The 22,803-nt window shown below is 40.8% G+C and overlaps 1 protein-coding gene across 1 annotated transcript in view; it reads right to left on the bottom strand.

Moving 5' to 3' along the window:
- Positions 1 to 19,428, bottom strand: part of fancl (FA complementation group L) — a 36,096-nt gene extending 16,668 nt beyond the window's left edge. The window contains exons 1-6 of the mRNA XM_036126291.1: positions 19,119 to 19,428; positions 18,070 to 18,128; positions 17,907 to 17,967; positions 17,403 to 17,459; positions 17,113 to 17,210; positions 4,631 to 4,727 (exon numbers count right to left, since the gene is read on the bottom strand). Of these exons, the coding sequence (XP_035982184.1) occupies positions 4,631 to 4,727; positions 17,113 to 17,210; positions 17,403 to 17,459; positions 17,907 to 17,967; positions 18,070 to 18,128; positions 19,119 to 19,205 (459 nt within the window). The 5' untranslated portion in view covers positions 19,206 to 19,428. The remainder of the gene's footprint in view (positions 1 to 4,630; positions 4,728 to 17,112; positions 17,211 to 17,402; positions 17,460 to 17,906; positions 17,968 to 18,069; positions 18,129 to 19,118) is intronic.
- Positions 19,429 to 22,803: the final 3,375 nt, after the last annotated feature.

Here is a 22,803-nt window from a genome sequence, read left to right as displayed (position 1 = left end):
TAAGAATATTCAGACTCAGGCAACAAGTCAAGATTTTTTTTTTTGGGGGGGGGGGAGCTTTTATGAGCAGTTTAAGTGGTTTTCACCACCAGAGATAGGGAAAGATGGATGCATTACTCTGCAGACAGTCTGCCCTCTGTCCCCTTTATTTGTATTTTGCTTTTTTTCCCTGTGCTGCAAACTTTGGAGAGCTTGTACTGGTGTGCTGACTGCGGGAACTACAGTAGCTTAAAAAAGTGGGGATAAACCAACACAACCTGGTGCAGAATTGAGAAGTGAAGTGGAAGGGAAATAATATGAACAAAAATATGGAAAGTGCAGCATATATTGGTATTCAAATCTCTACTCTGAATCTCAAGGACAAAATTAAATCAGGAATATTATGAAAGTGTTTAGATCAAATAATATTTGGGAATTAGAAATGGTCTAGTCAAAGATCAGACCTATATTCAGTTAAGAATCTGTGAGAAGACCTCTTCATGTTGCTGCATGCATGCTCAGTACGAGGGATTGCTGCAAAGTCAACGACTCAGTGCAAGCGACTGTCTCTACGCTCTTTCAGCAGGAGTGGAAGCTGCAAGTCAAAGACTCTTCTGGGTTTCCCTAGATAGGAAACTTTCTGACCAATCTGTTTGGATGATTTGACTGAATCGACTTTGAAAAGTGCCTTGAAATGACGTGTTGTGAATTGGCGCCATTTAAATAACCTTGAATTGAAAATAATTATGTTAACAGCAACTCTATCCAATGTGACTGAGCTTCTCAGTTCCTTAAGCGTTGCGTGTTACTTTGTGCTGATCTGGCACATAAAAACCTAATAAAAGTACTGGAATATGGAATATGTTAAAGTCCTGCATGTCACCACATCTGTTTAATCAGTTCGAAGCTTCAACAAAATTCCCATAATTTAATGATTGCGGAATACAGTAGAGGAGACGTTGGAGTTTTAAAACCATTCAGCTTTTTTGGTACCAATTTCGATCATTTCCATAGTAGAAGTTCATTGAAAAGCTTTGGTGTGCACCGTATGAGCCGTCCCTCTCTGTTCACCTTCAGCACCACAAAACTCTTTGTCCTTTCCCAGTCCTCCCTCACTCCCTAGCCATCCAAGCCTCCGTGCGCCCATGCCAGTACTGCCGCTTCCAAAGCTGTGCCTGGTGAGGGATGACCTGGCGCTGGATTTGGGGGAGGCAGCTGGAGGCAGGGAGGTGCCAGAGGGCTGAAGAGGGCCAGGTAGGCAGGTGGGCACGGCGTGGGGTTTCACAGTGCTCCCTTATCCCCGGTGGACGTCATCCCAGCTTAGGTAAGCACCACCTCACCATGCCACCGTGCCCAGACTTTGCAGCTCCTCTCTGAGCTCCTTCTACTCCTGTTACCCAGCAGGTACTTTAATTGACTTGGTGCACAAATAAAGGAAAACTTAAGCTCTACAAGAAACCATTCTCTCACTTTTTTTGTTTTGCCTTTGCTGAAATTCACATTAGGAGGTATGAATGCATGAGCTTGAAATAAAAAAATGTATCACTTTTTTTAAGTTTAAGAAAAAAAATGTCCGTAGTTTGTAAACAAGTCAAAGTCCCAGAAGTACTTACATGAAGTAATAAGGAAGTAAAGGGTCTTTTATTTTAATATATTCAAATAATGAATAAATCCACATGAAACAGATCCTGATTTTTTTTTTAATAATTCATCAACTCCAAATCTAAACAAGCCAATTTGTTCCAACCTGAACAGCCAGCGAGATAATGTGTAGTACTCTATATTCTGCGCAATACTGCTCCTATTAGGGCGATAATTCAATAACAATGTATATCGATCGCTACATGTGTGGTGCGATAGAAAAAAAAGGGGCATTAAAAAGTTCAATAGAAGAACAGTTTTCCTCCCTTTTGCATTTGTTGCTGTCATGTAGGTCAGGGGTCACCAACCTTTTTGAAACTTAGAGCTACTTCATCAGTGCTGGGTCATACGAAGGGCTACCTGTAACAGCCTGTGAACTACAAGAGTCCAAGCTCACCTCAACTTTACGTAATATAAACATGTTTTTAATGCTTTTGTCCATTTTAAATGTATGCAAATACAAGTATAATTCAACAGGAAGAGCAACTGAATAAAATAACATTTTAGATGCAGCTCACTGGAGGGTTGTTCTATTCCTTTGAACAGGCTTGAGGGCACCACATGTGGTCGTGGGGGGCCTGCCTGATATCCACGGGCACCATGTTGGTGACCCCTGATGGAGGTTAATATTACATCATTACATCCTCCCAAAGAATCACAAACGCTGACCAAGGAACGCTCCGCCCCCCTTTAAAGAGTTCAGAGAGCAATTGTTCTTTTTTCTTTTTAAAAACTTTTGGTAAAAACTTGGTTGAATAAAGAGTTGAGTTTGAATTCAGTGTTTGTGTCCTTTATCTAAAAATAAGTCATTAACAGCGCAAAATGGCCAGGGCTGAACTTAAAATATATGTTTTGTATTTTTTGATTATCGATATTGATCAATATGATTTCTATTGTATCAATATGTTTTTTTTCCTATATTGTCAATATTGTCCCTAGCTTCTATTGAATCCATTTGGGGAAAGGAGATTCAGCAGAACTCTCCGAGCTGATTGGACAAAAAGACACCTAGTGCCCGCCTACCAAAGGTTGGGTTTAGCCAATCACGGAATTAAATTCAAATGTGAGCAGCAGACGCCATAAAATGGATTCTCATGTGTTTAAGAATTAATATGGGATTAAAAGCACCACAATATCTCTAATCGCTTTTATTATTGCAACTATCAGTATCTAAATTTGCAACGGGCTGCTTGCATGAAACATTTGGTTGTGTATTATACTTTAAGTGCCATGCAAGTGCTGTATGCCAATATGTGGCCTGGTGGTTGGACTTTCATTGTAGCACAGGCTCCATCATGGATGCATATTTTTTGTGGCTGAAATGTGAAAATGGCTTTATATGTTTTCAGGAGTAATATAGCAACTACATGTTTTCCTGAAAACCCTGATGGGAGAAACACTGTGGCCGTCTCCCATTCTGTCTGCGTTCATTTACATTTAACAACAGTGTGGTTTGCAATTGTATTCCACCTGTGATGCCCCCAAATAAAATTCAGTACAGACAATTGCCTTCAGAAATCCCCTTATTAATAAACAAAACTGGTGTTTAACTTTATCTCAGTACAAAAAAATGCTCATCTGTGAGGCCTCACAAAGATTTAAGCCCAAGAGCGCTTTAGCAACAATAATGTGCTTGTAGCTGACTAACTGACACGCACTGATCATATGTCCAGATCTTCATCTGAGGCTCTACAAAAGTATTTACCAAATATTTCATAGCATCCCACATTTTCAATTTCAAGAATAAATTCCACATTTCAAAAACTGTGCCAAAATGGCACAAAAAAAGAGTTTGCTCCACATGGATTGTTTCCATCTAAACATGTATAACTTCTCAATTGCTTGTTGTGTGGACACCAAACCAGCTATAGATGTAACCAAGATGTTGTAGTTACAATGTATTGAGTTTATGTCCTTCTTTACAGCAAAAGTAAGAAGTTTTGTATGTAAACAACATTTTTTTTTAGGCGGGATTTAAATTAGATTTTATTCTCTGATTTTCACATCCACGTCATCCTACAGGGCTTTTATATTTTAGTTGATAACAAGATTAGCATTTCAGACACTGTGCAAGTTGTGAAATGCCTTATAAAGTATGAGTAAGCAATTTTTTTTGGAAAATAGATTGTCGGGAGGTTAAGAAAATCCTGAAAAATAAGCACAGCAGACATGTCAGGCTTAATGTTGTGGAGAAGAAACGTAAAAGGTTTAAACATCAAAAACGGAAACAGTATAGTAGAGCTGCAAAGTTACCGAGAAATGACTGACCGCCTAAACCGACAGGCTGGACAAGGAGATCATTAATCAGAGAAGCAGCCAAGAGGTAAATCTAGAGAAGTCACAGAGATCTGCAGCTCCGGTGGGAGAAACTGTTGACTCGGCAACTAATAGTCACTCACTGCACGCCTCCAGCCTTTATGGAGGAGTGGCAAGATGGTTTAAGTTGTTAAAAAGAAAGCCAAAGAAACTCCTCCTGTAGTTTGACTCGAGACATGTAGGAGACACAGCAAACAAGCAGATAATGGCGCTCTGGTCAGAGACTGACATTTCACTTTTTGGCAAGCAGTCAACATTACTAAGTGTGGTGGGAACCTAAGCCTCCCCCCCGTTTTTATGGCTGCTGACTGAAGTACATAAATAAACTTAAACGGAAAATGAAATGAAAGCAATGACTGGCAGCAGCAGTTCTGCAGATTAGCGAGAACTGATCGGTTTTCTCTGCGCGCACAGGAAGGTTCCCCCCGTCCTGCTGAGGTCTGTGACGAGCTGCATTATCTGAGCTACATCTCAGTCGCAGCAGCTCACCGTGCCTCTCCACACCCTCTCCGCTCTGACCTACATTTAGGGGCACAGATGTAAATCACAGATCTGCTATCGTCTAAACGAACGTTTCCCTGTGTGAATTTTGGAGACGTCGGCCGGTTGTAAATTGGACTCACTGCGGGTCGCCGTGGCGTATGGAGGGGCAATGATGCAAAAGTTCCTGCGAGGGCTGAGCGGAGTGGCTCACCTTTGACTTGAGTTTAACAGTGAGAACGTGCTGCCTTCCGGAGGGATCCTCGGCCTTCAGTTTCAGGGTTTGGAAGTCCATGTCTATGGAAAGCATCCTGAGGACGGACAAAGCAGAATCAGACCTTCGCCGCTCTGAATGCTCACGTTAGGCGTATATTTTTAGTGGCAGAGGTCCTGAAGCTTGCGAGGAGAGGTGGGGAAATCTTGGTGGAGAAAACTAGAGAGTTGTGACACTGGGGCTTAATATAATATAAGTTATTTTAATCAAAGAAAAGCAATTTCCCAATCAATGTTTGATAAATAAATAAAAAATGAAGCTATCGAAACCAACCCATGTGAAGCAGGATTTGCACCCTAAACCTAATAACAACGGCTCCAATCAGGCATTTGTGACAACTGGTAATCAGTCTTTTGCATCCTTGTGCTGGAAATCTGCCCCACTATTGTTTACAGAATTAGTTGAACTCACCTGGAATAAGGAGGGGTTTTAAAGCATAAACAACCCGTTCATGGTCATGCTACATCATCTCAATTAAAATTTAAGACCAGGCTTTGACTATACCACTCCAAAAAAAAACATAATGGTTTGTTTGTGTTCAGAGCTGGACTTGCTTGTATGTTTGTTTGCTTTTTTTTAATCATCAACCTGCCGCCTAACCTCAGTGTGTTGGTGTTTTAGTTGCCAAATGATGACCGCATATTTTCCTGTATTCTTTTCTACTAGAGAGCACAGACCATCACACTACCACTGCCATGTCTGACTGTGGGAAAGACATTCCATTTGGAATTGGTGTGCTTTACGCCAGACATGACACATTTAACACCTGAAACCACAGAACATTTCCCCAAGATGTCTTGAGGGCCATCAAGATGTCATCCAGATCATCATCATTCCAAAAAATTTAAAAAACCAAAACAACTGGGGTTTTTTCAGAAGTCCCATGTAAGCCAGGCCAACGATGACCCTAACAACTCCCCATTGCAAAGGGGTGGACCAGTTTTGGTTTAATTTGCATGTTATCTAAGCCAAAACAACGCCTTTTTGGGCAATTGTATAAAGCTTGGTACTCCACACTACTCCAGACTTTTGAATTGAGAAAGCTTTCTGGATGGGAAGCGAAACGTCTTCAAACTTCAGAAAAAGGTCCAGTTGTTTTGTTTTTTTACTTTTTTTTTTTTAAATCATCAAGATGTAATTTCGCAAATGTGAGATGAGCTTAAGTGTTATTTTGACCAGCGGTGTTTTCATTTTTGCCCGGGGAACTTTCTCTCTCTCTTTTGCCTGGTCTGTCTTATCATCGAATCATGAACACTGACCTTAAAAGGAGCAATAAATGAAATGTCATTGGATCCCCATAGCTAGAAAGAACTAAAAAGAAGTATGGATGTGAAGAACTAAAGGTATGTTTTTAGATGGACTATGGTAAGACGTCACACACCATCTCTCTGTGTTGTTCTCTGTCTCTTGTTTACAAAGCCTGGCCGGCCGTACGTGCATGTGAACAGCGGCCACTCAGGGCTTAGCCCCTCCCTGCCCATAAAATGTCACCAAAAGCACCTAAAGACAATTACAAGGTCGGCTTTCTATCAGCTGAAGAACATTTCCAGGATTAAAGGACTAATGTCTCAGCAGGATCTGGAAAAACTAATCAATGCATTCATCTTTAGTCGAATTGATTACTGCAACGGTGTTTTCACAGGTCTGCCTAAAAAGTGGATCAGACAGCTGCAGCTGATCCAGAACGCTGCTGCCCGCGTCCTCACTAAGACTAAGAAAGTAGAGCACATCACCCCAGTTCCTTACACTGGCACCCTGTATCTCAGAGTTAGTTTATAAATCCCTAAATGGCTTAGCACCTAAATACATCACAGACTTGTTATCAGTGTATCGACCCTCGAGGCCACTCAGGTCTTCTGGCTCCAGCTTACTCTGCAGAACCAGAACCAAACATGGAGAGGCAGCATTTAGTTCCTTTGCTCCACTTATCTGGAACAAACTTCCAGAAAACTGTAAAGGTGCTGAAAGCCTTTGACTTCTCTAGTTAAACTGTTTTACTGAAACATCATTAGTTTAACTTTGCAGTCCAACTGATTTTAATATTTGCTTTTAGTTTCTATTTTTCCATGTTCTATTTTGTTTCTACATTTTATTCCAACTTGCTTTTATTCTGTTTTATTTTCCTATATTTTAATCATGTAAAGCTCTTTGCATTGTCTTTGTACTGAAATGTGCTATATGAATAAATTTGCCTTGCCTTGTCAGAGCAGTGTAGGAGCAAAATGGTCCAGCGGATCGAACCCTTCTCTTGCTAACAGCTTTATAAAGTTATGAGTTAGTTAGTTAACCAGTTTTTATAGGACATTAAATCGTTATTTTCATTTTCCATTTTTGTCCAGGCCCGGAAAATACTTAAACTCTATACTTTTCCAGACAGTGCCGGCCACTAGAACCAGCACTTCACCTAGAAATGAATTAACACTACGCTGTGGCATTTATAAAAGGGGACTTAAACGGTCAGAAAATAATTCATCGCTGGGTGACTTCAAATGTTTGAGTCATCCTATAAATCAGACTCTCCTTTAGGTGCTAATTATAATCTATTGAGACACTGAGGACAAAATGTTGATGCGGCGCGACCCTTCACCAACACCGCTGTCAGATTTACGGCACCGGAACCGTTTGAACTAGTTATACCCAATCAGGAGTCTACCTCTGGTCTACTGAAGCCTGAAGACAAAACAGTGATCTGAGACAAAGGACCTAAACAACCTGTGCCCAGATTTACAGTATATCACAATGGAGGCTCTGTGATGAGACTGACAGAGCTGTATATCTAGACGAGATTTATAGGAGGGGAGCTGGAGATAAATGATGTTCAGACACACTTAGGGAAGTGATGGAATGACGCCGTCCATTTGGGCCCCGCTCATAAAAAACTCTTCTCGCATGCGCTTGCACTCAAAGCCACAGAGAAGGGCAACAGTTCTCACAAGTCATTACAACAAAGGCATAAACACATTGAAAGCAAACAGCTTTATAGTGTCAGTGACTGATGAACATTGTTCCCCCGTGTTACATTTTAACAACGGAGAACAATGCTACACATTATTATTTAGCTTCTATTTTAAACTCGGGGAGACGACAATTAACATCTTCATGTGGACATTTTACTGAGACTAAAATACCCCAAAACTAGAAACTGTTCAGAACTAGCCAGCCTATTATATTTAAAGATCATGTTTAAAAGTTCACAATGCAGCTTCATGGCAGCTTCTCCTCATGACCTGACTTCTAAGTCAAGAAATGTTAATAATTATTATAGAGCAGAATGGAAAAAGTAGAAAACCAATATATTTCATAGCAACGCCGGATATTTACTATTGTACAGTCGCTTTTAAAAAGCTTAGATCCACTCAAATAGACTTCCGGTAAGTCAATGTTTGGCTTTTCATGATTTATTTAAACCTTTTTTTTCAAGGGTTGATTGATCATTCAACAAACAACTTTACTTACTTAATTTAGACTGTAATTTTTGCAGATTAATCAAAAAACTGCTTCTTTCAGCTAAGAAATATTTCAAACTTTGGCGTCAAAGGCTGAATGATTATTCATGCTTTTATTTCATCTCGTCTTGACTATTATAACAGCCTTTTTATGTTTGAATAAGAAAGATCTTGGCCATCTGCAGTTAGTACAGAATGCTGCTTCAAGACTTTTAACAAAACAAAAAAACAGCACATCCCTCCAGTTTTAATCTCTTTACATTGGCTACCGGTACATTTTAGAGCTCATTTTAAAATTTTAGTCTTTACTTTTAGAGACCTGAGTGGCCACACTCCGACTTAAATTATCAACCTTTTACAACAGTATTACCCTTCTCATAGTTTGAGATCCTCCAGCCAAAGGCTGTTAATGGTTCCAGGAACTAATTTCAGGACCAGAGGGATCGATCTTTTAAAGCTGTGGCCCCAAGAGTGTGGAATGTGTTGCCTTTATCTTTACGCTGTCTTAATTCTGTTCATTATTTTAAGAAGCAGTTGAGGACTCACTTGTTCCAACTGGCTTTTAACTAGTTTATGCTTTGATGTTGCTGTTTTATCTTTTTATTTTGTGTTGTTTTATGGTTTTTATCCTGTGAAAGGTGCTACATAAATAAAGTTTACTTACTTAGTAGTTGTAAAAACAAGGACTGGGTGTACAGGTTGGAATTTACTGTGGAACATCGAGGTATTGTTTTGACAAAGTTATTTATTTTTGGTCAGCAGTGGTTTAACCTTGGAAATCCCTCATTGAAGCAGTTTTTGTCCAGTCTCTGTCTTATTGTTGACTCATGAACACCGACTGTAACGGAGGTAAAGGAGGTCTGCGGGGCTCTGCGTGTCAGGAATGGCTGAAGTTATTGTGGATTTTCTCGTTTTCACTCAAGGTCAAAATTAGACATGAAAGCTCATATGTATATACACACCCAGTATGGGGTAAATGTCTTTTTGTAGCCATCAATAAGCTTCTGGATAGATATTTGACCAGTCCTGACAGAAATGATGGAGCTCATTCAAACGGGCCTGTTTTCTGCCACAGAATCAGCTTTTAGGCTTAGTCTACAAACGTTTGAAGGAGTTTAAGGTATTTAATAAGCTTTCGGCTTATTAAATACCTTGCCAGAAGATAGACATCAGCCTTCTTTTGTTCTGTTTCGAACCAATGTACTGTTTAAACACCTAACTGTGTCCGGTTTTAAATCATCTGGTGGTTTGAGGTGAAATTAAAATTTTTGGATGTTTTCCACCTTTTCCACCCTGGCACCAGTACTCTACCACAGTACGATGTTACCACCATGCTGGACAGCTTGTACAGCGATCTTAGATTTTGCAGCTTCGCCATGACTCATCATCCATCTGGTTATTGTGGCCAAAGAGCTCAATCTTTATCTACTTTGACCATCACATTTTTGAGGCCATCCACCAATTGCTGTCAAGGACAGAGACATTTGTCATTCCAGGAGTTTCCAGGTCATGGCACGGTTGAGTTTTGGTGGCTTATTCCTGGACGTTTTAACCAAATTCCCTTCATCTAAGGAGCGTGGGTTGGGTCTTCTTCTAAACCTTAACCTTAACCTTAACCTGACACATCAGAATAAATTACCTGTGTGAAGTAATGTAAACTGATGATATTGTAAACTGCAGATGTTTAGGGTCTAATAGACCTTCTCCACAGAGTTCCCAGGACATTCCTGTTGTTCTGAGTGTTAAACAACCCAATAAGTCCTGTCAAATAGATCCTTTTTATGCAGGCAAAGAGAGACTACATCCTGTCCTCAATCATGATCCCAACCTAAAACTGGAAGCATTCTTAATTTAACAAATAGATCAGAAGACCTATAATAAATTGACATTTCAGAGATCAACCAATTTAAAGGAGCTCTACCAATGTTGCCAACAGAAACGGTCAAATAGCAAGCCAGATGCTAACAAGAACAAGTCAAACGCCTTCTGGTGAAATCCGACTTATCATCAGGGGAGACAAAGATTGAGCCGTTTGCCCACAATAATAGAGAGTACGTTTTGGAGGAGTAAAGATAAAGATTTCAAACCTAAACCCTACGGCTGTGTAATTTATGTCACGGCAGTTTCACTGTGATATCGCAATCAAAAATGTCTGCCTGGATGCGGTATTTGGTAAGATACATTTCAATTGTCAATCACTCGGTGCATATTGATAATGTATTTGGCTAATTATATGGATTATAACTGCTATTAATGTCACACCTGATGTATATCTTCAGTGGCTGAGATCATAATGCTGATGGGGACATTGGTTCATAGTAAAGACAGAAAATAATTAGAAAATGTGGGTTACTCATAATATAGGCTTCGAAATTTTAAACAGTCTATCACAATTAAATAATGTCCTTATATAGCAACCGTACTACGAACACTGTAGCAACAGCTAAAGATGGTGGTGGTGGCATCATACTGTGGGCCTGTTTCACTATCAGCGGTACCAGGTGCGTTGCTCATACTGAAAGGAAACATGGAGAAGGAAAACTACCTTAAGGTTGTCCAACTTCACCTCAGATAAAGAGCTGCGTGTCTGAAACCTGGATACAACTGGACATCGTAAAACCCAAATCAGAGCTGGTTGTGGAAAAGATAAATCAGGCTAACAAACTTCTGAAATGACATTTCGAAAGCCCCGACCTTAAAGGCTTAAAGGCCTGGCCTTTGAGGGCGAACCAACCATTTTAAAATCAGCCCACTGTGGAAAAAGAAAAGTTGAAATAAATAATCAAAAAATCATAAAATGACTTCAACATTTACGCCCTGGATGAGTAAACGCCTGATCGCCACTGTATCAAAAAACATACACGTTTCCATCTCTCCTGCCACGGGGTCTCACTCCCCAGATACCAGAGACAAGCTGGCCCCCACCCCTCGCTCTGCCGTGATGGAGTCAGCATGATAGTCCGACCTCTTCCTGGGAAGACAGATGACAGCCTCCTATTTGCAGCTCCGCAGCGACGTGAGCCACGTCTACACCATGCAAATTTATCTCTGTTGCACTATGTGCATGTTGACCGTGCGATTCGTGAAAAGTGTGATCGAAACTCGTCGTATGTTGCATCGCCAAATAAGACACGCAAAATGAAAGCAGAGGGCTGAGCGGTGACTCGCACAGCAGAAAGACCTCCAGATTCACGAGTCTGTGGTGTTATTGTGGTAACCGGGACACCGTCATTATTTAGAGACTGTAACCCGGGAATTCCCAATACTATTAGTGATCATGTTTATATTACAGAAGTAGGGGAGTCATTTATTATCTGGCCTCATAATGTAAGAAAAACAAAGATGAGGGGGAATAAAAAAAGCTTGTGTCGGCAGCCCTGCGATCCCTCAGCTGTGGGCCTAGAAGGCCCAGCAGAGCCATGCTGTTGGGAAGCTGTTACAGACGGCCTCTAAAAAAAAAAAACACCAAAAAAAACACCAACACAGAGTGACGGAGCGATAACGCCGCAATCAGAGGACACGAAGCGCTGCACGTTCCCCAACAGGTTGCGAGAACAGAGCACCAGCTGTGCCCATAATGAGCCCAGGAGCCACCGGGGCCACGTTTCTGGTGGAACCAAGTGATAGCAGCCGACCCACTTGACCCCATTTTCCATTAATTAGCATATTTTTTCGCCGCAGGTTTGCCATCCGCAGCCTAACAAGATGACCACACTATGAAATGCCAACTAAAGAGAGACGTGGAGGGAAAAAGGGAAGACTCCCTCTACCTGGGCCAATCAGCAGACAGAATTACAGCTGAAACCCCCGGTGGCTATTAGCACGGCACATACCAATTAAGACGCTAAGCAAATCTCGAGTGCTTTGGAGATTGAGACCCGCTGTGTATAATGCTTTCTAACCGTAACACTGCGCTGAAAATGATGTCAGTCCCATTTCTAGCATTAAGCATACCTTCACCCCCCCCCCATCCCCTATTAAAACCTGAGAGTCTTCAATTAGAGCCATTTGCATTTTGCTAATATCATAATTGCAGTCGTGGTCATTAATAGGAAAGTGGAAAATGAGTGTGGTAGTCAAGGATTAATCCGAGCTGAGGGAGAACACATATCTTCCCGCTAACTGCTTTCTCCCAGCGATGGTATTAGGACCCGTCAGCGCACAAGAGCTGAGCGTTATTAGAGGCGACCTGGATTTAACTGTAACTCAATAACTAAAAATAAGGAAGTCATTAAGAACCCCTCGTTAATGTGAAGGGGTGTTGTTAAAAGCAATGGGAGGGATGTGGTGGTGGTGGTGGTGGTGGTGGTGGGGGGGGGGGAGGGCTGCTCCATTTAGCCACGTGAAGCAGCGGAGGTTTTTCTTTATACCAAACTTGATCTTACCTCTGGGGACCGAACAAAGAAGTTGAAAAACAATGATGTCGGTAATTTTTCCATCCACTGATTGTACAGTGCAAGAGCTTCTTAAGAGGAAAAGAAAGAGCCCAACATGGCTGATGTTAGGATCACTTAACCGAGTACGCTTCATCAGAAAGCAATTCCACAGACAAATTACTTCCACAGAGTCCTGGGACCGTGCAAGTGGGGAATGGAACCGTGTTAACATGCTGTTCATTAAGAAAAAAATATATAATTGTTTCGGTATTACTTGATTTCCTCTGTAAGCAGAAATTAACACGGAGCACAAACTGATTCGGTGGAATTTCAGACGGTTGCTCTGAACTATATTTCTCCAAAGCCCCTGAAAACTAGGAGATCCCATTTTGATTGCATTATTTTTTTTTACAACGTTGTGCAGATGTAAAAATGTTGGGTTGATGCTTTACTAACATTGGTATCTGAATATGTGAGGGATTTTTGGGTATTCTACGACATATGTTGCAGATTTTGGCTAAATTGTGTTCCGTCACTGCAAAAACGGATCTAAAAATAAGTAAAATGTTCTTAAAGTTAATGCATGTATTCTTTATTTGGGCAGGTAAATAAGATGATTTGCCAATGGAATAAGTACTTTGACCCCTAAAATAAGATAATTAGACATCCTGCACTTTAAATAAGATGATGGAGATGAATTGTTCCTATTTTAAGTGCAAAAATCTTATTCCATTGGCAGATCATCTTATTTACCTGCTCAAATCAAGGACAAATATGCTCATTTTAAGAACATTTTACTTATTTCTAGTTCAGGTTTTGCAGTGTTTAAACAATGGTCTTTAAATGCATCACAAACCCAATATAAAGGCAGTAGCAATAAGTCACTACACAGGTGCATCTTAACACAGTTGGATATCACTGAAAAGTCAATTTAATTCTAGTATTTCACTTTAAAAAGTAAAACTAATTTACTGTAGAGATGTATTACACACAGAGTAGCATGTTTCAAGGATTTGTTTCTGCTAGCGTTGATGATTACGGCTTACAGTCAATGAAAAACCAAAATTCACTTTCTCAGAAAATTTGAACATTATATGAGACCAAGGAAAATTAAATTATAAAAATGCTGCACGATAGCAGCAAAACATGAGATAAGCAATAATATCGGTGAATGCTGCGATGACGATATGACTTGTGATAAACAAACAAGCTGTTAAAAAGGTGCTCAGGTCTTCTGCTTTGGGTTCCTGGCAAACATAGAGACAGAGTTCATCCAGCTTCAGATTCATTATTTCCATCTTAACAATTAGCTAAGCTGTTGTTTTGGCTTTAAAACCACTTAGCTGTAGTTTCCTGTACAGGGCTTTACAAAACTTCACATCCCTTTATCTCCTAAAACTTTGGGTTTTTTCACCAAATACATGACGAATCACCAAACATAGAGAGCCTGAAAGCATGGGTTTGATAACTTTGTTAATACTTACACGAGTGAGTGTAGTTCTTTGCATATTTCGTATTGCATACACTGATATTGGGATAAGGAAAACTTGTTATAATACAGACATGTTATCTTCATTTTACGGCCTACTCAACCATGGGACAGAGTGCTGGACAGACAGGTGTCCTGCAGACAGTCACTGACACACACCGCTTTCTCTCTGCATGTTGATAAAAAGTGAAGTGGAAGAAGAAAGTGTGGCAGAAAATGGTGCCACAAGCAGAGGGGTAAGTGTAGCCTTGAGACGACTGTGGAGCATGGCTTCACAACATTTTGCAAATCCATCTGTATCCCAGTTCATAATATCAATGCCCCAAAGAACTGCTATAAAATTAGTTAGTTATATGCATAATATGGGCCAGGGGTTTCCAAACTTTTCAACCTGACAATCCTAAAATAACAGAGCCAGAGACTGGTGACCGCCTTTTAGAGCCGGCTTTTGGTTTTGGGAAACTACGAGAGTAATATAAGAAATTTAGAGGTAATTTTATTACACCTCTTAAAAAAGCACAAAAAGTTTTCCCCCACTGTGTTAGCAAGAGGAATGTTGAACATCTTGTAAAGTTATTCTTTGGTATGGGTTTCACAAATAAGGAAATACTAAATCTTTTTAGCACATTGCAAACGACTGTGTGACTTTGTTCTTGTGATATTATGACTTAATTCTGGTAATGTTCCTTATTGTTGTACACCTAATATTATTACTTTATTCTCCTAATTTCCCCTCCCCCAAATTGGATTAGGGTCATTGTAGATTAAACAAAATAAATTATTTAAATAATAAATGATTGGCCAAGGAGGAGTTAAAAAAAAAACAACAACAAAAAAACTCAGAAATTTTTAGGTAAATTTTACATATTTTTAGTTTTCCAAGATTAAAGGCAAAACATTGGCTATATTAAAATAAGTATATCTGATATTGTAAAGTCAGAAATTTGGATCATCATTTTGGACCATCTAGCGACCCCCCCCTTGGGGTCCCGAGCCCCACTTTGGGAACCCCTGGTATAGCCTAACTATGGCAGTGGCATCTTGGGTGAAGCTTCTTTAACATATTTTTAAATGTTTCAGGAGGGCTTTAAAATGTCCTGACAAGGTAACTAAGAAACGACCTACTAAGGTTTTTCACTGGTAAAACTAGATGAATAAATATTTCCCTTTATAGTCCCACAGAGGGGAAACTTTACTCTGCATTTAACCCATCCCTTAGAGAGCAGGGTGCTGCCGACACTGAGTGGTACGCAGGCAGCAACCTGGGGTCTAGGGTCTTGCTCAGGGACCCAGAGTGACAGACTAAGCTTCAAACCGGCGACCTTTGCAGCCTCTCCAAGACACAAACGCCCGGCTCCACATCCACGAGACCACCACCGCCACACAGGTGGAACCAAATGCCACTTTGTCAATAAAACAATGTTGTTGTGATGGAAATAATGCTTTATGCCCAGCAGTAAGACAGACTACTGACTAAACCAGATCTGTATTTATCATGAACCCAAAGCAGAAAGAAATTAACATTGTTTGGAGAAGCATTTATTTATTTTACAAGTGACATCATCATTTCGGTCCAATCTGCTGGCTTAATGTCTTTAACGACCGCCCATTACTAAGGGGTAGACCTGTTTCGGTTGAATTTGCATGTTATCTAAGCCATTACAAGGGCTTTGTTTGGGCAGTAGTATAAAGCTTGGTACTAATCATTACTCTAGACCACAGGTGTTAAACTCAAGGCCCGCGGGCCAAATCCGGCCTGTCAAGGTAAATTATCTGGCCCTCGAGAGCCAAAAAAAAAGGCATATATCCTTTTAAAGTGTATAAAGTGGCTAAAACTGGGCCTCCTGTAAGTGTAACTCACCCCAGTATCAACTTTTCTTGCAGATAAACTGTATAAACTGGGCCTAAGGTTGCTATTTCTATGTTACCGTGCATTTTTAATACTACTGTGTGAACTGGAATGAAATTATGAAATGAAAAGTATCGTCTCTACACATGCAAGCGGCCCTTTTAATGACTTCATGATGCCAAAGCGGCCCCATATAGAAATTAGTTTGACACCCCTGCTCTAGACCTTTTGAATTGAGAAAGCTTCCTGGAGAGGAAGCGAAACGTCTTCAACTACGAAAAACAAGTCCAGTTGCTTTGTTTTTTTACTTTTTTGCAATTTATTTATACTTGCGTCTGTTAAATAAATGCTAACATTTTAAGTTTGAGCTCTGTCAAACGACACTGTGATGGAAATAATGCTTTATACCCAGCAGTCAGATAGACTACAGACTAAACTAGATCTGTATTTATCATGAACCCAAAGCAGAAAGAAATTAACATTGTTTGGAGAAGCATTCATTTATTTATTTATTTTACAAGTGACATCATCATTTCGGTCCAATCTGCTGGCTTAATGTCTTTAACGACCGCCCATTACTAAGGGGTAGACCTGTTTTGGTTGAATTTGCATGTTATCTAAGCCATTACAAGGCCTTTGTTTGCCAGTAGTATAAAGCTTGGTACTAATCATTACTCTAGACCACAGGTGTTAAACTCAAGGCCCGTGGGCCAAATCCGGCCCGTCAAGGTAAATTATCTGGCCCTCGAGAGCCAAAAAAAAGGCATATATCCTTTTAAAGTTTATAAAGTGGCTAAAACTGTGCCTCCTGTAAGTGTAACTCACCCCAGTATCAACTTTTCTTGCAGATAAACTGTATAAACTGGGCCCAAGGTTGCTGTTTCTATGTTACCGTGCATTTTTAATACTACTGTGTGAACTGGAATGAAATTATGAAATGAAAAGTATCGTCTCTACACATGCAAGCGGCCCTTTTAATGACTTCATGATGCCAAAGCGGCCCCATATAGAAATTAGTTTGACACCCCTGCTCTAGACCTTTTGAATTGAGAAAGCTTCCTGGAGAGGAAGCGAAACGTCTTCAACTACGAAAAACAAGTCCAGTTGCTTTGTTTTTTTACTTTTTTGCAATTTATTTATACTTGCGTCTGTTAAATAAATGCTAACATTTTAAGTTTGAGCTCTTTCTGTCGCATCGAGGCAGTCTCTTTCTGAGTGCTGCTCCGTGCTCTTCCTCCTACAATAACGCTTACGACACTTACTTATCCCATCCGAGAGTCTCCATCTCCGAGATGAGCTGGGAGTAATATCGAGGAGGCGGGACCGAGCGGCCCTCGGGACGACGGTTTAGAGCCACTTCCTGCACCGAACATGCAAGAGGAGCACAAATCACAGCACTTCAAAAAAAAAAAAAAATAATCATAGACCGATATCGTTTCACCACAGGCCAAACCGAATTAGAGGCAGTTTCGCCTAAACACTTTAATCAATCGAATGCTCTCAGGGAGGTTTAATAACGTAAATAAGCATCTGACGCCGTCCGTGTCCTTACCAAGACGGTCTTCAACTCCAACAGGAAGCCGGCGAGATCGGCCGACTGCTGCAGCCTCTGTGAGGAAAAAGACATCCTCGGATGAAGGTATAATGAAGCGACACTGTCTATTTTTTACCCCCCCCCCCCCCCAACTCTTTCCTTCAGCCAGCCGTTCAAATCAAACACGGTGTGTTTGTGATTAATGCGTGCTGCCACCCGTTTAAATAATTAATGATAGCTTAAAGGCTGTGAAAATAATGAACTTTGCAGCCCAGGGTGAAATATCAATCTCATCCAAATAACCCTGAGGGGGCCCACGTAACAAATGCGGACATATTCCAGGCAATGTTAATTAAACAGCGGCGGGGAGGGGGGGGGTAGATGGAAGGGCAAAAAAAAAAAAGAGAAGGCAACATGACACGGCGATAAATACACAGGAAACGACAAGATATTAATCAGAGATGACAGACGCGACGTTGCACTTGACGCCGTGATGCCACAAGCACCTGATTATGCATTTACCTGCTTCACTATGTGCTGGTGTTCACGTAACAGGCGCTTTAGCTGCCAGCAGCAGTGCAGCCTGCAGAGACGAGGTTAGGGGCAAATACATCTTCTTTGGTTAGGCTGAAACACCTTTTATGACACCGTGCTCGCTTTTAATGCAATTATGGACAATTAGTACCTGGCCCGCTTCAGTTGGCGATCTGCTGGGAGGAGTATTCTTATTCTGAAGTCTCTTTCCTGGGGAAAAATTAGAATACACATTGATTTTTTTTTTTTTTTCATATTTTGGTACGACCTGAAACTTCAGTGTGTTTTAAAGGGACTTTGTTTGATGGAGCAACACAAAGTAGTGCCTAATCGTGAGGTGGAAGGAACAGTTTTCCCAAGTCTTGCAACAGGTTCTCAGCAGGGTCCCTACTGCTGGAGGTTTTTGCTTCCCGTTAAAGGGGAGTTTTCCTCTCCACTGTCGCTTCATGCATGCTCAGTATGAGGGATTGCTGCAAAGTCATGGACAATGTGTACAACTGTCCCCTCACTGTGACTCTACACTCTTTCAGGAGGAGCCAATCAGGAGGAGTGAATGCTGCTTGTCAAGACTTGATGCAATCTGCTGGGTTTCCTTAGATAGGAAAACCATTTGACCAATCTGTATAATCTGACTGAATTTGACTTAGAAATGACATTTATATAAATGTATATAAATAAATTTGAATTTAATTGAATACTGAGGAAAGGCACGGTCACAGCATGATGCTGTCATCAATAGATGTTACAGATGGTGCGTTCAGGGCCATGAAGTGTTTCACTTAGAGCTTTGGCCTGATATAGATTGCTGCGTCTCCTACATTGCTAATGTGGGGAAATGCAAACGGGACTTCTTAGGACTTTCCTTTCATGCATGCATGACTAACACTGCAACAGATTCTTCCACCTGAGCTGTGGATCTCTGCAGCTCCTCCAAACGTAACACCGAACCTATTTGCTGCTCTGCTTCATGTCAGCGTTGCTTATCCTCGTCCCATTTATGGACGATGGACGAACACTTCGCTGCGCGTTTAAACCTCGCAGAGCTTTACATCTCTCCACAACTTCCTCCCTCACCGGAAACACAACCAAACACGTGGAAAACTGGATTTCCTAAAGGAAATTGGTTGCAGCTGTCGTTGTGGCTTGATGAGAGCAGCGAATGCGGAGAGAAATCCTCGACTTTCACGCGGGAACACCTACCTGGACGGTGATGAATCCATCATAGACCGTTTTCTCCTTGTTGAGAGGTAAAAGCAGCGGATTGTCTCGTATTAACGAGCTCTCCATTGCGCTATAGACAACTTCCAGCTGTCCAACAACAACAATGTTCCACGAACCTTCACGCAAACGTCACGAATCCCTCCCACTCGGGATTTCAGAGCTCGCCCTACTTTCTTTCAGTCGGCGAACTGACATGTGTTAACTTGGGCACAAGCAGGCGAAGCGGCCAAACCGAGAGCAAAACATCCGCATCCCGCCACCGAAAGCAAAACAGCTGACGTCATCCCGCTGCCTTCAGGGACTTTTGAAAAAAATCAGAATTTACACTTCGAAGACTTTAATTCAGTTTCAAAAACCAGGGATACTAATATATCAATAAATCTTTCACACGTCTAACATTTTATCACGTTAAAGCTGGTAATGCACTGTTACATGCAAGTCTTTGTACTTAATGAGAGGTTGATAGGCTCCTGCTGTGCACGCCGGAACTGCCTTACCTCGGACATCTGACCTCTTGTCTGAGAATTACGTCACTACAGAGTTTAATACTTTCTAGCGCCACGTTGATGATAACCCATAATCCCACTTCATGACCCTCTTCGCCGTGCTCGTTCCTCACTCCCTCTTCTTACAAAGGCAATTAAAATAGAACGTCCGTTCATTTTTATTTGGAAAAATTATGCAGGTAAGGAACCCAAAAACACTGATTTATATCTTCTAGTTTATTTGATTTGATATTGTTTTCTAAAAAGTAAAATTAGAATTACATGCCTTTTTATTAACGGTACCCATAGACATTATGTACTTAGACATCTCATTATGTGCTCGAGCTCATCCTGTGTCGTCGCCATATTGGATGGGTCTCTCCTACTCTAGGCTGGCATAGTCCGAGCGTAGTAAACACACAGAGAGAGTAACTTTGCCAGTATTTTCTGCAGCTTACGGTTGCAATAACCGGTGATAACTGCTGCAAGTAGATCACAGGATGCAGATCACCATTTTGGGCTAAGACTGGTTCTAAAGTTGAGTTTTACTAGGTGAGAACATTGCAGAAACCCAGCAGATGGATGATCATTTTATGCTTCTTGATTTGTTATCGCTGTATTTCACAAAGTAAGGCTGAATCATTTTGCCAAATTAAGTACCCCGGAGTTACAGAGTACCAGCACATGCAAGAAGCCATGCAAAACTGTTCTTTTTCAAGGGTCTTAGCTCCAGCCCTAGTTACAAGTAGGGTATGAAAGACACTGAACATTTTAAAGAACACTTTTCCAGGCGTCTAGAACACTTTACCAGGCCACTAAAAACTGTATGTATGTGTGCATGTACAGCACGCAAAAGTATGAAGAAATTATTGTTGGTGTGTAGAGAAGGCTCCGGATTTGAGAGAGCATGAAATAAATTCAAATGAAAAATCCAACTTGTTTCTTTATTAAAATTTACAATATATTAATTTACATTTAATATTATTATGTAATACCACATGCCTCGTTGTTAAGAGCATAAAACAAAGTAGACTATTTCAGCATGAAAGCACATATTTACATATTTAATAATATGCCATAACACGTCTGTCTTTGTTAAATAGCTTACACCAACATGCCTGTGCAATAAACTAAAGTTTTTCAGTATGACATTATGTATTTATACATACACATATAATATCCCATATATATATATATATATATATATATATATATATATATATATATATATATATATATATGTCTGTTAAAGAGCATACATTTATGAAATATGTTGTTCGAACAACATATTTCAGCATTAAAACATGTTTTCATGTCTGACAGAGTCCTGTACACGACCACATCTCTGCTGTTTGTGACAAACCAAACTGTGTGAAAATCGGGTAAAAAATCAGGGAGTTCTGATTTGTTTTAGTTGGGCAATCAGCTTCCTCAATACAAATAAATGCATCGGGGGCGTGTGAGAGACCCAGATGGCGGCCGCACTGAACAGTCAGCTCCAGTAGGCAGCGCCAGTCCATGGGGCGTCTACCTATATAATGTCTATGGTGTTACCAGTCCCAGTTTTGAGCTGATATGTTGTATTCCATTTGCCTCGGATAAGGAAAGCAGGAGCTGGAGAATGTCCGACTATAACAACTTTTACAGTTGCATGCATGCAACTGCTACCAGCGGCTTGTGACTCATTTTTAGAATGAAAACGTTAGCCATAAAAAACAAAAAAAAAACAAACAAACAAAAAAAAAACAGAATTGGAAAGGTACAAAATAGCAGAGGTAACTACCATTGGAAATCCAGTGGAATCTGATCATTGTTGTATTCCAGGACCAGGTGAAAAACAATCAGCAATGCATGCTGAAAACAAATTTTGCTCCTTTTTATGCATTGACAAAATTTAGATTTGGAAGATGGATTTTTGGTTCCAACAGACAGAGCTTTGGTGATTTTTTTTTTTTTTTTTTTTTTTGTAGGACACTTAAAAAAGACCATTGAGCCGTTGCCAGATGTCTTGTCAATAAAGCTTGGAACTCCTCATTACTCCAGACATTTTGAATTGAGAAAGCTTCCTGGATGGGAAGCCCTACAGTTGTTATATTTGTAACTTTTTTTCTTTTTTTGAACTGATCACACCTGGATGACTGAAAATCTTCACCAACATAGTGGATCACCAGCTTCATGACTGACCGGCAGCGACAGGTGAGACCGGCAAGCATCTTTTCCCGCATAAGAACCATCACCACTGGCACCCCCCCAGGTAGATGATCTCTCCCCACTCCTCTTCTCTCTGTACACAAATGACTGCACCTTAGGAGACCTGTCTGCGAAACTCCCGATCTTTGCAGATGACGCCACTGTCATTGGACTGATCCAGGACCCACTAGTGAGAAAACCATGGTAAACGTCTGGAAAACACTCCCCACACTGCCTCCCCTCACAACCATCCTCCACAATACTCTGTCTACTGAGGATCACTTCCAATTCCAAGGAACCGCCTTTTCCCAGGACCTGAAATGGTCCTTGCTCATAGTCACTTAATTGAAGTAGGCCCAGCAGAGGCTGTACTTCTTATGGAAACTGAAGAAATGCAACCTTCTACTGGAGCTGCTGGTTATCTTCCACACTACCATTATTCAGTCTGTCCTGGCCTCATCCATCACTGTGTGGTTTGGCTCCTCCACAAAACTGGACAGGTTGATGGAGAGGACCTTTGTTTCATCCAGGACCTGTAAAGGTCCAAGGTCAGAAAAAGGCCAGCTAACATTTTTGCAAACTCCACACATCCTGGATACAACCTGTTTGGACTTTTACCTACTTTTTACAATTTCTGTCAATCCAATGATCACTTGACAGTCAGTGTACCCGGATCGACAGCAGCCTTATTTGCACCAATCCAGCCATCTTTTGTTAAACGGTATGGAATTGTATTCACAAGAAAAAAATATTTCTGTTTACCTTTTTTGGATATTGCACTTAAAATCTCTTCACCGAGAGCAAAGTGGACCCTACGTCAAATTCCTTTTGGTATGAAGCATCTTGGCAAATAAACTTGATTCTGAATTATAGCGATGAAGATGATCCTCTTGTCATACCGCAGCTTGGGAGAATTTACATGATTCAGCACAACACCGTGTCCCTCTATTAAAAATTTGGATTTCCTTGAAAGCAGTCCCATGTTCCTT

The sequence above is a fragment of the Fundulus heteroclitus genome, chromosome 22 (genome assembly GCF_011125445.2).
Source record: "Fundulus heteroclitus isolate FHET01 chromosome 22, MU-UCD_Fhet_4.1, whole genome shotgun sequence".
In the NCBI taxonomy this organism is placed as follows: domain Eukaryota; kingdom Metazoa; phylum Chordata; class Actinopteri; order Cyprinodontiformes; family Fundulidae; genus Fundulus; species Fundulus heteroclitus.
This window is presented reverse-complemented; position numbering and strand designations above follow the sequence as displayed.